Source organism: Mytilus edulis, chromosome 1 (genome assembly GCF_963676685.1).
Source record: "Mytilus edulis chromosome 1, xbMytEdul2.2, whole genome shotgun sequence".
NCBI classification, from domain to species: domain Eukaryota; kingdom Metazoa; phylum Mollusca; class Bivalvia; order Mytilida; family Mytilidae; genus Mytilus; species Mytilus edulis.
In genome coordinates, this window is record NC_092344.1 from 41,594,173 (window position 1) to 41,613,071 (window position 18,899).

Sequence of the window (18,899 nt, forward strand, 5' to 3'; positions counted from 1 at the left end):
CTTACAGTATCCGGAAAACTGACCAAACCACAAAAACTAAATATTTTCAAAGTTCCTTATACCCTGCCAATTTGTTATGGTTGTGCCTGTTCCAAGTCAGGATCCGATAATTCAGTGATTGTCGTTTGTTTATGTGTAACATATCTGTTTTTCAATTTTTTTGTACATAAATTAGGTTGTTAGTTTTCAACTTTCAACTTGGCTATCATGTGTAAAATCATACAAGTGTTGGGAAAACAGGAAGTTGTCGAGTGATGAATCTGAAAATGCATCACACGGTATAGCTGACTAATTTAACCCTGAAACCAAATTTCAGAAATCCTTCTATTGTAGTTCCTAAGGAAAATGGGACGAAAAATATTCATCGGACGGACTGACTGACGCAAGGATGGATGGACAGACAGGGGTAAAACAGTATACCCCCCCCCCCTTTTTTAAAGTGGGGGCATAATTTTAATACGGGGCTATAAAAACCCATGCAAGATGTCAAAACAAAAAGAAGTAACCTAATTCTTACTTGTTAGGGGCTATTTATTAATTGTCGGTTATACATATAACAATACAACATATTAAAGGTCTGTAGAGCTTTTATCCGACATACATATATATATATGACAAGCACAATACATTTGTACATGAAACATAAAGCTCATCACTGAGATAGTAGTCTCAGATAGAGGGAGGCGGGGTCAACCAAACTCCCCTATTCAATCTGAATGCAGGACAGAAAGTCACAGTCAAAAAGTCACACACTGTCACAGGACAAAAAGTCACAATTTAGTTTTGAGATTATTTTTCTTTGAACAAGAAAACACTCTTTTTGTATTTTTCTTGAAGTTTTATACATGAACATGATGTAGCAACTTTAAATTAAAATTTATTAAAAACAAATAAATCAGTGCATTAGGTTTGCGCACATTACCATTACATTTGCGTACAAAAATCATTACGTTTGTGTGCAGCTTTTGATTACATTTGCACGCATTTTTTAACATGTAAATATAAAAAAAAAGATATAGTATGATTGCCTTTTACAGCTGACTATGCGGTATGGGCTTTACCTCGGGCTTTGCTCATTGTTGAAGGCTGTTTGGTGACCTATGGTTGTTAATGTCTGTGTCATTTTGGTCTCTTGTGGACAGTTGTCTCATTGGCAATCATACCACATCTTCTTTTTTATATTATGAACAATTTCCTAAAATTAAAAATGAATATATGTAATAAAAAGAAAATATTTCAAAATCTTTTTTCATTTATATTCAATCAATTGTCAACAAATTGTTTGTGACTTTTTGTCCTATTAACTTTCTTACTTTATGCCTGAGTTTGACATGTGTTTGACTTTTTGTCCTGTGACTTTTTGTCGGAATGTCCTGTGACTTTCTGTTTTTGCAGAAGTCCAGGGAGTGTTAAAAAATCACGTGTGCAAGTTGAGAGTCAACACTTACACAGGGACTACACAATACTTTTTCAGAATGTCAGCAAAAAAGAATCACTGGTGACAGGGGAGTGTAACCGATGAATTGATCCTGAATCAGATTTTCCCGGTACGTCTAAACACCGCTCAGGAGGACCTCCTGGGTGCACACATGCAGGGCATACAAAGTGCACTCATAGCAGACCCTATATGGTCGCCGTCGTATCTGCACACATGATGGATGTATATATTCGTTATAGATCGTCATACACTTCTCATTTTAGAGTTAGGCTAAATTTGCAAGCAACCTCTTAAGATTCTAAAATAATAATGCTACTAAAAATATATTATTTCCCCCAATTTTCGCAATTTTTTCGCCATATAAAATATTTAGGCGACTGTGCTTTTAGTGAATATAAACGATGACGAGGCCTCACGAATAAATATAAATATGAAATATACTGGAACATCGATTAGCATAGATCGAGCAGCAGAGTAAACTTCCACATAAATCTCGAAGTTATTTACGCCGGATAATATAGACTGTGCTCCTGAATAAAGTTGTCAAATACATTAATTTGTGTTTTTTACTTCTACAAGAAATTTGATTCAAATGCTAATTACGCACCATTTGCTGAGCAGAGAACAGAACTGTATTAACTTAATGATACATGTACATCAAGTTCCAGCACCTCACCAAGCACCCTTGCCTTGCATACTGAGATGGCAAACTGGTGTGTGTCAGTATTTTAATATAAAACTGCGTAGGTTCATATCGTTTGATTCAACGTTTGTTTGGTTATTTTTTAAGGATCGTTGTAAAATTATATCTAAATCTTTGTTAAAATACGATTTTAAATTGTTCAATTCTTTCTATTTCATAATTTTGTCAAAGTCTACTTTTTAAAGTTTAAAATTTTACAGACAAAATGAATATTCCAATTTGATTTGAAGAAAATCTTTTTGAACTGTCATGACATGGTGTTGCAAAGCTGATTACAGGTAACTATAACATACAGTAATTTTCCATTACGACAGTGCGTGTATTCTCGGGTGTGTATAACGTATAGTTTTCTAGAGAACATCCTGTCTACGTGTAATACAGATTGATGACATTATACAACATTTCTTTGGTTAAATGTGATAAGGTATCTGTGTCCATTCCCTATTTCAACACCACTAATTTTTCGAAGAAAAAAAATCAAAAAAAAAAAATTATATGAAATTAAGAAGAAAAGTAGCAAATATAAACTTCAGTAATTGCGCATTGAGTAAACATAATTCCAATATTGCATGAACAAATCCGTGAGAAAACGTATATATACATGTATGAATAAAGATGTGTTTTAAAAGACCTATTGGCATTATTTCACACTAGGACCTAAGATAACTAGAACTAAGCAATGGTTGATCCAGAAATTTTCATAAGTGGGGACTCATTGACTGCCTTAGAGGGGTCACGTCCAGTCATGCTTCCGTGATTCCCTATATAATCTACCATTTGTTTCCCAAGATTTAGGAGGGGGGCTGGTACACACATATATTTATAAATATACCTCTGCGGCGGAGCCAGCCATTTGAAAAGAAGGGGGTCTCAACCCAGGACAAAAGGGGGAGGGGGTGGTTCCAACCATATGTCCCCATTCAAATACATTGATCGTTCAAAAAAAGGGGTGGTTCCAACCCCCGAAACCCTCCCCCTGGATCCGCCACTGATACCTAGTATGCATATAATTAAGAACAGCTTTGAATATATGCATATAAAATAATGGTACGTTTAAAACCCGTTCAGGATCTCCTGGTTGCACACAGGACATTAAGTAACTTAGGACATGTATATATAATAGTAAGAGTTCAGGGTATACATTCGATAACTAATTATATTTTATAATTTTGTAATTTTTGTTTTGATAAAATCAGAGACATATAATACATGTATTGAGACACATATAATACATGTGTCTCTGAAAAAATCAAACCATCTTTAAAGAAGTTATTTCAGTTTGAATCGACTGTCTTTTGCATTAGAATTCCAAAACGTTAATGTTATTTACAAATGCCAAAACCTGCAAGAAAGAAACATTTATATTCGGTGATTTTTACACTAAACGTTTTCGTAATTTGTTTTAAAAATATTAAAAAGTACATGTACATCGTTTTTTCAAGATTTGTATAGTAACTGGTTTAATTAAGTCCCCTTGATGAAATTTAAATTGCGAGACGCTAATTAATAAACTATGATCTATCTATCGGCATGCGTCGTTATTTGGGATACGTCACGGATGACCGATGGTCATATTCAATACGATATACCAATCATCATTTGAATTTGGGCAATTGATCTTTAATAATTAGGACTAATTGGTGATGGCAGAGAATAAGTCGCTGGTGATGGTTAAAAACATATAGAAGTAAACTTTGCAAAAAAAAAAGGTTTCCTCGGAAAAAATTATGAAATTATATGAATATGCTAAATAATTTTTTTTTCCGAAATAATAATTAAAGACGTTTAGAAATAACAAATTTTCACAGTTGGGAAATTTTCAATTCAAGTTATTTCATTTTGAAAACGTTGAAAAATATAGATCTTATTATATGTTAAATGTGGGCCGCTTGGAGATCAACTTGTGAAACCCTGCATAATTAGGGTTTGTCTACTTTCGTCTTTTTATATTACCAAACATTCTATAATCAAGGATTTGTACAAGGCCTTGTTATAATGAATATTATCGCCAATATCACCATAATTAAATAAAGAACAGATACAATATTCGCCTAAAGAGTTTGCCATCTAACAATTCAAAATGAAATGTTGAGTCGAAACTGAGGTACCAAATCTATAAAAAGAATCACTATTTTAGTCGAAATTAAACTGTATATAATATTTTTTTTTTCAAAACTCCTGAAATAATTTAACATTAACTATAGAGAGCTTACATATGCAAATCTGTTTAAAAGTATGTGAGCGTAAATAAAATTTGTTTATTACCCCCCCCCCCCTTTTTTCCTTCTATAAAATTTAATTGTAAACGATTTTCGTTCTTAATTTGTGTTTGCTCATTAACTGGGGTTCATGCTGTCAAAAAAAAAAATGTCTCCTTGTGTAAAAGTTATTGATAAGAAAAAAATGAAGCTTCCAGAAGAATAACGGTACGTCTAAACACCGCTTGAAGGACCTCCTGATTTCACTCATGACATACGAAGTGCACTCAGGACCCTTTATAGTCATCGCACACAGGATGGATGCATATATTCTTTATACGCTTCTTATTTTAGAGTTAAATTTGGTAGAATTTGTAATTCTTAGAAAATAATAAGGGCACGTGTCACTGATTACACAACTACTGAGCCATGAATTATCCAATCAACAAAATTAATTGGATTATCTTTATTGTTGTTTTATACATTGTGTTGTTAGTACAGTGTGACCATGCGGAAAGTAATATTGTGACGTCTAGAATGAATATCACGATGTTTTAAGATTTTCGTCTTTTATTAAAATTTCGTTCCATAAATTTTTAAGTTTTATTCTTAATTTTATTATCATGTCCTGGACCAGTAATTAATTCTTTGCACGAGTTTGAAAAGGGAAATAATTATAAATGTTCATACTTTAAAAGAATTTATATTAATTAAAGTTGTGTATATGGAATCCGTTCTAAACGGTAAAAGCCGTACTTTTCAAACAATCAAACTCATATACATGTAGTTAGATGTTATTTCTCATTTTTATCGAACTTGTCCAGGAATTTTATTTTTGAGTTATACGAATATTTTAAGAAATCCGTTTTTATTAAGTTTTTTTTCTCTAATTAAAGTCGTTTTGTCCAGTTTCACAAGCCTGAAACGAATTTCAATGCGAAAATAAATTCTGAAAATGAACTTGTCTCCGTTTTCGTCTCCGTTTTTTGAAAATTATGATATTTTGGGTATAATTATTTCTAAAAAATATGTAAGTTAGATTGTAGTAGCGAGAAATTTTAAAAAAGAAGATGTGGTATGATTGCTAATGAGACAACTATCCACAAAAGACCAAAATGACACAAACATTAACAAAGAAAGACTATTTCGAAGACAGTTTATTGACACGAAATCCGTTCAAACCACGACTAAGTCTTCGTGCACAGATTTCCGTTAAGGTTAAACTGAATATTGTACATAATTGTCTTCTCTTGTATAATGGTTTGTTGAGAATAAAGATATACAAGTGTAATAAAATTTGATATTCAGTCAACATTGTGTTTGTTTAAAAACTTGATTTAGAGAGAGAGATAGAGAAAAGAATCACACTGAAAAACAAAAATCGAACTTGTTACAGAAAAAAAAACGCAACTATAAAATAATTTTCTTTATTCGTGAACTGCAAAACACAACAAATTAATTTACCCGTCATCATGAAAAATAAACTGAAAAAGCACATCGAATGAGATATATGTTTTATTTTTTCTATATGCAAATTCATGTTAAAGGTAAAACTGAACTAAACAATACAATTCCTAAAAAACAATAAAGATAATCCAATCAATTTTGTTGATTGGATAATTCATGGCTCAGTAGTTGTGTAATCAGTGACACGTGCCCTCATTATTTTATAAGAATTAACATATCTATCTAAGTTCGATTCAGGCGCGGATCCAGAGGGGGGAGGGGGGTTCCGGGGGGGGGGGGGGGTTGGAACCCCCCTTTTTTTGGCCGATCAATGCATTTGAATGGGGACATGTAGTTGAACCCCCCCTTTTTTTGCCCTGGGTTAGGACCCCCCCCCCTTTTTAAAATGGCTGGATCCGCCCCTGCGATTTCAACTTCTACCAAAATTTAACTCTAAAATAAGAAGCGTATAACGAATATAAACATCCATCATGTGTGCAGATATGATTACGGTAATGGGTCCTGAGTGCACTTTGTATGTCCTGAGTGCACTCAGGAGGTCCTGAGCGGTTGTTTAGACGTACCCGAAGAATAAATCATTTCCTGAACCTAAAATACATTTATCTGTAATTAAAGAAAATTCGCCTAAAACATTCTCTCATATATTTAAACAATTAATTGTAAAATAATTAATTCAACGTCGGACTTTCTGTCTGTTTACTAATACTTTTCTTGTTCAGTTTAGTTTATACCCATAATAGATGAACGGAAATAAGTACTTTTTTTTAGGAAAATTTACAATTAGATGAACGGAATTAAGTACTTTTTAGGAAAATTTACAACTCAAATTTTCAAAAACAAAATTCTACACTTTTTACCTGGATGTTTTTCTCTGTCTCGAAGCCGCAACCTTTGACCCCGTATCAAACGTAGCGACCAACACCTCACATGACGTATTCTCGATGTTGAGGTATTGACAATATACAATCACATTTATCAATCACATTTATCAATATACAGCAAGTAAGTAATTTGGTGTTGAATGCCAGTAGATCAGAATTTGTTAATTGAACTTTACCTGTTTAAGGGGCACTAGCTGCCAAATTCATGTTCTTCATCGATTTTAATAAAATTCACATAACGTGTATATAGTGTTGAATTGTTTATTAAAATGTTGCGCACAATCTTGGCTGATATGCATAAAACCATTATATTTCATGACACTGCATGAAAAAGAAATTGACTTATCGCATAATACCAGAACCAGAGACATATATATTGTATCTAATATCTCTGCCAGAACTAAAAAATAAACTACAGTAAGTCCACATACACATAAGAGGGTATGGATGTGAATTAACAGAATAGAGAACAAAGGACAAAGAAAAAAAAGGAATAAAGAATAGTGAAAGAAAGAGAATAATGGAAAAAAGTGTAAGTTATTAAAAATATAACTAAAACAAGAATGTGTCCCCAGTACACGGATGCCCCACTCGCACTATCATTTTCTATGTTCAGTGGACCGTGAAATTGGGGTAAGAACTCTAATTTGACATTAAAATTAGAAAGATCATACCATAAGGAACATATATACTAAGTTTCAGGTTGATTGGACTTCAACTTCATCAAAAACTACCTCGACCAAAAACTTTAACCTGAAACAGGACGAACGAACGGACGAACGAACGGAGGCACAGACCAGAAAACATAATGCCCCTCTACTATCGTAGGTGGGGCATAAAAAGAAGACAGAAAAAAAGACACCCCTCCGAGACGAGCCTTACATGCACTGTTATTACCCAAGGTTAATTTTACGGCGGCTCATTTTATTTTGGCTTAGAAATAAACATAATTGACAAGTTTCCTTCCCCTGCATTCTCGATCCCACATGTAAATAGCACGGTGATTTCAAAAAGACATTGATACATCACTACAACACTTGCCGTCAGTATTTGAATATATTGATTAAGAAGGTATAGAAGATTAATGCACGCACACTATTATCCACCACTGGCCTAAATAGTTAGTCCGCAAACAACGAGGGTCATAAAAACCCAGCACTTTGAACACAGCCACCGGCATGGTGTGAATCTGAAAGCTTCCCACTATCCATTTCTACCCATAGAAAACTTTTGCCTTTCATTTATCAAAAATGAAATATGTTGATATTAATGGTATATAAGAATTATTGGGGAATTCAAACCATTCCTATTGTAAGTGATAAAACTAAATTTATATCAGGGTGATTGAAATGAGGAAAAAAAAGGGGGAATCAGGAGTTCAGGGCCCCCTGTTTGGGAAAAGAATTGGTTGATTATATATGGAATCACTGAGTCATGGCAGGAGCAGGCCCCTCTTAGGCAGTCGGTGGGCCCCACTTATGAAAAATTCTGGATCCACCACTGTGGTCATGGTGGTCTTCAGTTGTATTATCTTTTAAAAAAAAAAATTACACCTGTATAGTGTATATTCTTTAGTGTAAATCAAGGGAAAATACTGTGAACTATCTGTGCATTGGAGCTTATTAAAAGGTATTTCGGGGGGAAGAAAGAAGGGAGGGTGAGTCCATGGGAGGTAATCCCCACCCCTTTCAATTTGAGAATATGCTATTATCTTGTAAACGGTCCAGATCCCCATCCCTAAACCATATATATTCTTGAATGGGACGATAAAACAAATCAAATGAAATTAAAAGGAGGTCTTTGGGGGTTACCCCACTCTGTTCAATTTGAGAATGTGCTATTATCTTGTGAACGATCCAGATCCCCACCCCTAAACTATATATATTCTTGTCGGGGACAATAAAATTAATAATGAAATAAAATAAAAGTGAAGTCCCACCCCCTCTAGTTTGAAAACTTGTAAACGGTCAAGATCCCCACCCCTAAACCATATTTATATATTCTTGTATCATGTGTATAGAACAATAAAACAAATCAAAGGAAATATAGGGAGAGTCCATGGGGTTCACCCCCACCCCCACATGTTTGAGAAACTTTTAAATGTTTGAGATCCCCTGTCATCCAGTGGTTAGGTGAAAAAATTTCAGGATCCCTGATCCCCACCGTCAAACCATATATATTCTTGTATGAGACAATAAAACAAATCAAATGAATATAGGATCATCCCCTTTGTCTTGGGTTGGGAACCCCCCTTTTTAAAATGGCTGGATCCGCCCCGGCATACCATCTAGCTAGCTATAAAGGCTTTAAAAATATGAAATCAAACAAGGAAATTAACAGTGTAGGCAACTGTTTTGAATTTAAAAAAAAGTCTTTTACATATATATAACAATGTTAAATTTTTTGTGCATTTATTTTTGCTTATCGTATTTTCAATAATAGACAAAATTGCATGATTGAATATTGTAATTTAAGAAAAATCAGCATACATGATATAAAATGGGAAGTGGAAACTGGGAATTTGACAAAGAGACAACAACCCAATCAAAGAGCAGACAACGGCCGAAGATCACCTATGGGTCTTCAATGCAGTGAGAAAAATTCGGCACTGGTCTTCAGCTCATAAATATGTATCAGAAATGAAAACGAGATACAGCTTTCAGTTGTATTAATAAAAACCTCACAATAAGTTCTGAATATCAGAATATACAGTATTGCAAGATTCTCTCAAAATGTACACATAGAGCTGAAAAACTGTCAGTGACTGTAAAATTAATCATGCTTACATTAAAGTCCATGGAGTCCATCTTAATATGCATACTCTCGTACAAAGGAATATAAGTATGCAATAGACATCAAGTTTTCAAAAATAAGAGTATCTATGCCATTAATTTACGACAAGATCTTAATCAAGTAATAATTTCGGTTTGTTTAAATATTTCGGAGGTTAGTATGACCTCCTCTTTGGTGATGATGTTTTCGTTTTAAAGTTGGGAAAATTGTTTGTACATGTACCAACAAAAATAAAAACACAAATTCAATCTAGAATTATGTTTTTATCATTTTTTTTATGTTTAGGTTGTCAGCAAGATGAAAAGGACAAGTATGCAGTTCAAAATTCAAAATGTGGATAAGTTGAGGTTCTAGGTCTTACCTTTGCAGATTTTCATATTTTGCATGAATGAATTCAAAGGTTATATGATGGACAGCAGAGAAAGAAAAAAACAACTTTTCAATTATCCTGCTCCTGGATAAATGTAAAACATCTTGTTTTTCGGTAAGTTTTATGCTCTGTTTTGATAGTGTTAGTGCATTCATCTTTCCAGTCTTTCCTCTAAATTGTAAGTTTTTGGTGAGTGTTCACCATGAATTTCAGTAAGTAACTTGTGGATTTACATGTATATACTCAAAATTTAGTACTAATATTAATGGGATTTTAGCATGACATCCTGCCAAATGCTTGTTAATCATGTTTATGTTCCAGAACAAACAAGTATTTGGACTGTACGCATACAGTCTGCCCAATTTTAAGAAGTTGGTCAAGTTTATTACAAACAAATGTACAGTACAGATCAACATAACTGAAATCTTTAATAGATTAATACAAAAAGTTTAATTGCAGTTAAAATAAAAACACAGGTTTGGTTGAGCTGGTACCAGACAGTACAAGTATACTTAAATGGTCTGACTGTACACATATGGTGGGACTGTAAGTTCTGGACCATAAAAGTAAGATCCGAATACTGATATGGTCTGGAACATTTATACATGTCTTAAAATTAATATCAAACACATTGGTGTTTTTGAACTTGGTAATAAGTTATGTGATAGAACTATAATGTTTTGGGATATCAAAATCAAAAATATCCCATTTTTACTTTTAATAAAGAAGAAGATTATTGATGTATGTTTAAATGTATATTAAAATGAGACAGCAAGCCAACAACACAAAAAAAAAGGATAAAACATACATATTTTGTTTGTATCAATGTTATAATTTCCAATATGTTCAAGGTATTTTTTCATTGAAATAAAACACAAATTGAAATCTGTCTGAACTTCAAAAGCTTAAAGAAATATTGTTTCTGTTGTCTGCATTTTGTATAATATATTGCAAATTCTTGTGAATAATGGAATGTTATTATAGTTGTCTAAAGTTTTAACTTTTAACATTGTTCTTTATACTGTAAAATTCATAAATTATTGCGTGCATTTATTATTGCGATTCTGTCATTTTAGACTTAAATGCGATTTTAAATTTTACGATTTTGAAAAATCCTGTTTAATCCATATAAAATATTTCATAATACGAGTTTAAATTATTGCGTTTACAACTCCGTTGCATTTTTCGCAATAAAAAAAAACTTGCATTAATTCTGAATTTACAGTATATATATATATTATGTATATAACTTGGGAAAATACGCAAATTTTATAAAGAAGAATAAATTAATTGATTGTTATATGGTATTAGAATAGGAAGATGTGGTATATTGCTAATTTGACAACCCTCCATCAGAGACCAAAGGATGTAGGCCATTAGCAACTGATGACACTGGACAACCTTTAACAATCAGTAAAATCCATACCGCATAGCTATTTTTATTGAAAATCATATTATTGCTACATGTATGAAAACAATTTTGTATAATCCATTACTTTAGATTTCATTGGTTCTTTTTCAGAAGGATTGAAATTCACCACCTAAAATAAATGGAGAAAACATAGAAACAAGACCAGAATAAATTCAAAGAAAAAAGTTGGATCAGTTATTATTTTCATCACTCAGTCAATGATTTGAAGTTCTTTTAAATTCAAAAAAATATTGAAACCACAATTATGTCAAAGTTCTGTGCTGAATGTCCAAAAAGTGGACTATACCATCAAACAATGCTGGATGATAAGAAACTATTAATGTTTTGTGTTGAGGGATATTGTGAAAAAAATAGATTTACTTAAATAGCTACTAGTATGTTAAGCCTAACAATAGAGTTTTTATTGATTTCAAATGGCAAATAATTGTGTTTCAAGAAAGTATTCTATAATTCATGAATAAACATATATTGATACTTACATTATCTGCTTTGTTGTTTAAAAGTTTAGTTTTGAACAGTTAAAGAACAATATGCTAAATCAACATTTCCCAAGAAAAAAAGATATTCAATTAAAAAGATTCATCTTATAATAATTTACTACCAAATAGAATACATTGTAACATACACATTACTGTTTATTTATATCTATATATTTACAATTAGAATCCCATAGGATTTTAATTTGTCCCATGGGATATTAAAAATCCCATGGGATAATAAAAATCCCATGGGATTTTTTTTGTCCCATGGGACAACAAATATCCCATGGGACTACAATAATCCCATGGGACAAAAAAAAATCCCATGGGATTTAACCAAAATCCCATGGGATAATGGTAAATCCCATGGGATTTTGCCCTGTCCCATGGGATATTGAAAATCCCATGTTTTTATAATTCAAATTGCAAAATAAATATGAAAGTAACTGTAGAAATCCAATGAAATTATTGAATCCCATGTAATTCTGCACATTTTGGTTATATACATGATATTGTAGCTCTTGTTTGAGGCGGCGGCGGATTTGCAAATGAGTGTTTTGCAAATTAAAAGTGTCCAGTGTTATATATTTAGATATGAAGAGTCACAAACGCAGCCACTTCTATGTGAATCAAAAACAGTAAAAAATTAACATAATTGCAAAAATAATGACGATTTCAGTAATATTGCCTGAATCTTAAACTATATTACCTTAATTCGTGTTCATTGTTTTGTCGATAACAGACCAGTTTTATGAAACAGTTTAAATAAAAGTTAATAAATGCCTTATTTTTAGGCAAAAAGGGGTATATTCCGGATTACTTTTTTTATTTTGTAAAAACTGTCTGTACTCCTCACAACATTTTTTTGTTAATTTATCTGTGTACGTTACTTTATTTTTAATTTATAGTGTGGCGTAGATCAAACTCTTTCGTTCAGTGTATATGTTCTTGATTTTAAATGAGTTAAGCTATTTCAATTGATATTTTATTGTGTGTCTTTTGGTAGGTTAATGCTATACCACTCTGAAAACTTGCGCCTTTTTCAACATTTACATCCAATGCATGTATATGTACCGGTCCTTAGTCAGAAGCTTGTTGTTCAGTGGTTGTGGTTTGTTGGTGTATTTCTCGTTATTTACAGAGGTAAGACCGTTGGTATCCTTGTTTGAAATTTTTTACACTAGTTTTTGTTTGAAGCTTTAAAGATTTCGGTTCGGTGTGAGCCGAGACTCCATGTTGAAGACAGGACTTTGACCTATAACTGTTTACTTTTTACACAGTTTGAATTGGATTGATAGTAGTTTTATTGACCATCATATTTGAACTAGCTTTCGGTATGTGCTAGTACTATTCTGCCTCTTTGTTTCTATCGTGTGGATTAATTAAAATTGCGAATGGAAATTGGGAATATGTCAAAGAACAACAACCGGCTCAAATACCAGAAACAAGTCCAGGTCTACAATGTGTACTGGTATGTTAGATGTGTTCGTACCTATCTTTTGAGTTTTACCAGTTTCAACGACTTTATTAAGTTTGTACGTATGCTGAACACCATCACTTATATCTCTGTATTACTACACAATAGCCTAAGGGTCGGATTTTGACTTCTCTTAATCGATATATCTCGTACAGCAGCCCTTTAAATAAGTGCTAGTGATACAGTTTTCAATAAAAACACAATTTTTTAAAACTGGTAACCTTCAAGTAATTAAGTATAAATGCGTCCATAGAAAAACTTGGCAATTGAAATTTCAAAATGGTGCATCAATTTTCAGAACATACATGCATGCATTCAGGTGTGGGAGTATCTCGATGTTTTGAAAACCCATTGGTGGACTTCGGTTGTTGTCTGCTCTTTGTTCGGGTCGTTGTCTGATCTTTGTTCAATTTGTTGTCTCTTTGACATATTCCCCATTTCCATTCGAAATTTTATGCAACAGATTTGAAAGAGTTATGTTATATAATTTAGATAGGAAAATCAATTAGATAAAAGTTTAAAGCAAAATGCATGTAGACTGGTCTATAAACAAACCTTTCAAAATCTACAGAAGATGCCGATGATCTCTCATTAACTGTTTTTTCAATAATCAACTGTTTTAACAGGTGCTGTCTTATATTCTGAACATCTACTGCAAACAGCTGTGGTCTATGGTATTTGCTTAAAGCTCTGACAATTACAGATTTTTTTTCATTTTCTGCACAACACATTATTACTAGTTTGTACCTCTTATCTGAAATAATCATAGGATTAATTTATGTTCTTTTCTTAATTACATAAGTTGGAACCTTATTCTCTTATCTGATACTATACATATTGTTGATACTCCAAAAGAAATCATTTAACTTCTAAGTTTCCTGCAACGGAACATCTTTTCCGATTATTCCACTCAAGTAGGAGTTTAACCTATCTTCACATGTCGTTGAATTATTAACGTCGACATAGTATGTGTCCAATGCAATGCATGCAACACCTCCCAAACGAATTCATACTGAGTAAGTTTTCACAATCGGAAATAGATAAAGGCAACAGTAGTCCATCTGTTAAAAAGTCATAAATCGATTGAGAAAAAACAAATCCTGGAAACAAACCAAAACCCGGGGGAAACACAACAAATATTAGAGGAAAACAACGAAAGAACAGAACACTGACGTGCAACAAAAAACAAACGACATCGCAACATACATTGATACGACCTATTAGTAAACAACTGTATTATGCCTAACTTGGTACAGGACATTTCAGGAATAGAACGCTTTCGGTTAAATTACAGGTCAGACGACTATACTGGTATCCGAACATCTCATTCCAAGGCATTAGTAAGAGAAGATACCAACACATCGTATCAGACGACCAATTCCTCGTGATGACCGTAACAAAGATAACTGAAGATTCGATTTCGTTCGTGTGCAATTTTAACAATGCTTTTAACAAAATTTGAACAGTGTCAACATTCACGAGAGTAAAAAGGAATATTTAAACGCCATATGACGGGAAAAAAATGAAAGTTGCCATTACAAACAAAAATTATCGAGTTTTTTTTTTGATTGTCAGAGTGTTTGCTTGAAATCGACTATCTATGTTACTATTTGGTAAAAGGTTACACTGACTTGTATGACAGTCACATTCAAATCTATTATATTGATAAACACTTACCTTAGTTTTTATTCGACCCTTTTTTCAATATGCCACGGAAGTGTGGGATAATTGTGGAATATGCTACTTATAGAAATGAAAAATATTCGCAGGCTGCGATAATAGAGACAGGTCTACAAATATTCACTGAATTTGAAACTTTATATTCTGAGGTTGACTGAGAATCTCTTTTTGAAAGAAGAAGTAGAAAATTACAAATGACCCCAAAACATACACCAGAGTACCTATGGAATCTTGATTATATATTAACATTAACTTGTTTTTTTGGGTTGATGCCCAGATCATATCTTCTCGAATATTGCTCTTCAAATTTGAAAAAAAAACCAAACAAAAAAAACAGGTACATGTAAGAACAAACTCTGTATCAGTATCACTAACTTTAGCACTTAAACCATACAACTTCATTATTTGATTCATTTGTTCAAATCGAATTTCACAAACCTTTCAAGATTTATTTTCTCAATGATGTCTCGAGACACTATAGTCAGTCACTTCAGTTTTTGCAGTACTCCTCAGACTGAGAACATTGGTGGTTTTTTTTAAGCCTAATTTTCTACATTTTCATCTATGTTATTAAAAAGAAGATTTTCCTTAGTTAAATGCTTAGTGGTGTAAAACATGTACAGTATACTGGATCTCTTTGCATCATTCTCAAAGAGGACCGAATGTAATCAACATAAATGCTTGATCACTGTTTAATTTACTGTTTGTTAAAACTTACAAATGACTTACAATACTTGCATAACAGTTGACTCCCATACACCAGATCCAATCCCTTAAATTCTAATTCAGCTTATTAAATATGTTTAAACTTAACAATACACGAGAAAATCAAACAGACATAAGAGACATAAATGTCACTAATGTTGGATTCTAGTCTTTTATTGGTTTGTCTATACTCAATTTTATTTACATATTTGATTGTATTTGTAGTAATTAAGAATATGAGTTTAACGGTAATCTAAATCACTACAATAACAAAAAATATGTGAATAAAATTAAAATACTTGTAATATCATGTTAGAATTGTAACAGTTGTGTTTAGTCGTTTTGTTGGTAAAAAAAAAGTCGATCGTATACTTTTATTTGTTTTGTTTTGCTTTCCTTGTTTTTATTTACCTTATACATGTTGTAGTATGGCATTTTTGTTATCAGAAATTTTCCACAAACGTTTGACAAAGATTTGAATTAAAGAAAGATTTTACCCAAAGAAAGTATATATACGGCGCCGGGGAGGAAGTTTCGAATCAAATCTATTCTAACATCGTTAGGTTGATTTTCTAGGCACTTTATATATATATATTAGAAAAACAAATTATTGCCGCATCTTTATCCAAACCTCTGTCTTGGGTCCGTTTCATTGATGATGTTGACAGGAAATGGATTGAATCCCAACAAAAACTGGATGATTTCATTAGACATGCAAACAACGCCCACCATTCAATTAAATTTACGTAAGAAGAGAAAACTTTTGAATCCACTAACTCCACACTTTAGAACCTGATGATCTTAACGAAAAAGACGAGAAAAGATACAGGAAAGATACAGAATAATTTAAAACAAAGCATCGTCCTTTTTATCCCGTAATATTGACCAACGGACGTTGCTAATTTCAACTACCAATTATGTATTTTCAAGGCAGCAAAATTCAAGTGCAACATATACATTGAGCTGCAAAATTTTCATATTTTCAAGGCAGCTAAATCCAAGTGCAACATAGACATTGAGCTTCATTTTTTTCTTATTTTGATGACAGCTAATTAGTGCAACATATACATTGAGCTGCAAAATTTTCATATTTTCAAGGCAGCTAAATTCAAGTGCAACATAGACATTGAGCTGCTTTTTTTTCTTATTTTGACGACAGCTAATTAGTGCAACATATACATTGAGCTGCAAAAGTTCCGTATCATCTACATCCAATTTCACCTGGATAGATGCACGCTTGATAAAGCTAGTTGGCCTAGCGAAATATTGCGTTTCTATTCATCGTTTTGTAAATATTTTAAACATTCTTATATTTACATACTAAATAGTGTGTTAAATTACATTGTTAGGCAAGCTATAATTTTATTTGTGTAATTGAATTAATCTCTTTACTGATTTATCCATACTCAAATGTTACTACACTACAGTTGTCAAATCTGAAATATTTAGAAATTTAGACCGTTCAGTGCTGTTTCTTTGGAATTCTTATTGACGCAATCTTTCTTTTAACATCATAATATCGACACTGTTAAAGCTTTAAAATTGTGCTAGTTCACATAGCACATTATTATTTTTATTTAAAGCATATATGTGAACTCTCTGATGTAATTAGTCATATAACCTATGTCATATTCAACAAATTTTTAGAATGGTGCAAGCGTCTTAACTGATGTTCGGTTTGCCTTTTTTATTGTATAAATTTCAAGATTTAGTAAAAGTTTAATCTAAGAAGACTTAAAGATGATTCATTTAACATCAGAATCTGACTGACGAAGGATATCTGTTATCCGAAATATTTATAAATAATTACATTTATAGTTCCTTTTTATATCATTGGTGTTGTTATGTACACTTTTTAGGCGTTTATATAATTTATTTTATTGTGTACATGTATCGTTACTTGTAACGATCCAGCTCCCACGTGGGAAAAATCGTTGACTATTATTCAGACGTTTGATATATATATATACAACTCGTCTAAACATCAACCCAACAATGTTAGATCTGTAAATTTGCTTTCGCAAATTTTTGGTTCTTCCCTCGCCGGGATTCGAACCTATGCTACTGTGATATCGTGACACTAAATCGCCTGCACTGCAGCCGTCCCGCTAGACCACACGACCACCTGGGCTCTACAATAATAAAGCTTTCAGTGGCCGTGTGTTACCTTTCCTTGTCAGTTTTTAATCTAGCGGCGTTCTACAGTTCATGATATATAAGGCATGAAGATGTTATTGTTACAGATCCGCTCAATTATCTATAGTAAAGGATCCTACAAATTAATGTAAGATACAGTCACAGAAAATAATTATATTTATAAGTACGTCTGAGTCAGTGACAACTCTACAACAGATGTATCCATCGGATCGCCATCAATGATGGTAATACATGTCTGTGTACATAATGTATATACAACTCGTCTAAACATCAAACCAACAATGTTAGATCTGGGCTTTACAATAATCAAGCTTTCAGTGGCCGTGTGTTACCTTTCCTCGTCAGTTTTTAATATATATAAATATATGTCGATGTTACACTATGCTCTACTTGCGCCATCATGGGTTCGTGTTCAGTGACTTATGAAATCGGTGTAAAAAATATTAACCGTATTAAAATAAATCTGATACATAATCTTATGAATTACAAACCATATCACTTTTATGTACAGTGGACCATCAAATCAGGATTAAAACCGTAATTTTATAAATACAGTTTTCATCATAATTAGGAACATGTGTTTTTGATGAAAAGTACATGGTTAACTACCTCAACTGAACAATTTTAAACATACACAAAAAACATAACATAACTCCCAGTACCGTACGCAGGGCACACACATCTAAATATTTTTATTAGTAATTATACAGCCAAATAAAAAAAGATAGGCTTATGAAAATGTAAAACTCGATGGGGTATTTAGTTTATTAGGAAGACTTGTTCCGAAAAAACATGATTAACGTTTCACAAAGTTGTTGGTGTCTTCATACAACTTAAACCGTAGATTGAACCTACATGTAAATGTTGACAACTCTGACAATGCAATGCAAACAGAAAAGTGCAGGTTTTTTTATGTATATCTTTAACAACTTTATGTATAGATAAAACAACAAATTTCACCCAAAATGCAAAATGAAGATGTCGTAAAAGCTATTATAACAAATCATCAAAAAATGAATTTGGTGACAGTGTTCAACACTCAACTGTTCTAACAAATCTGATTTCTAACATAAAAATAAGTAAACAATTTCAAGAATGAAAATGCTGACTATGTACATG

The 18,899-nt window shown here is 32.5% G+C and overlaps 1 protein-coding gene and 1 long non-coding RNA gene across 2 annotated transcripts in view; one reads left to right on the forward strand and one right to left on the reverse strand.

The window, feature by feature from the left end:
- LOC139482706 (E3 ubiquitin-protein ligase RNF213-like) overlaps positions 1-18,899 on the reverse strand; it is a 419,318-nt gene that overhangs the window by 269,524 nt on the left and 130,895 nt on the right. The window contains exon 18 of the mRNA XM_071266774.1: positions 13,794-13,992. Within this exon, the coding sequence (XP_071122875.1) occupies positions 13,794-13,992 (199 nt within the window). The remainder of the gene's footprint in view (positions 1-13,793; positions 13,993-18,899) is intronic.
- LOC139482714 (uncharacterized) lies at positions 4,307-11,762 on the forward strand. The gene is made up of 3 exons (XR_011654927.1): positions 4,307-7,758; positions 9,766-9,964; positions 11,373-11,762. It is a non-coding gene; the product is annotated as an uncharacterized lncRNA (long non-coding RNA).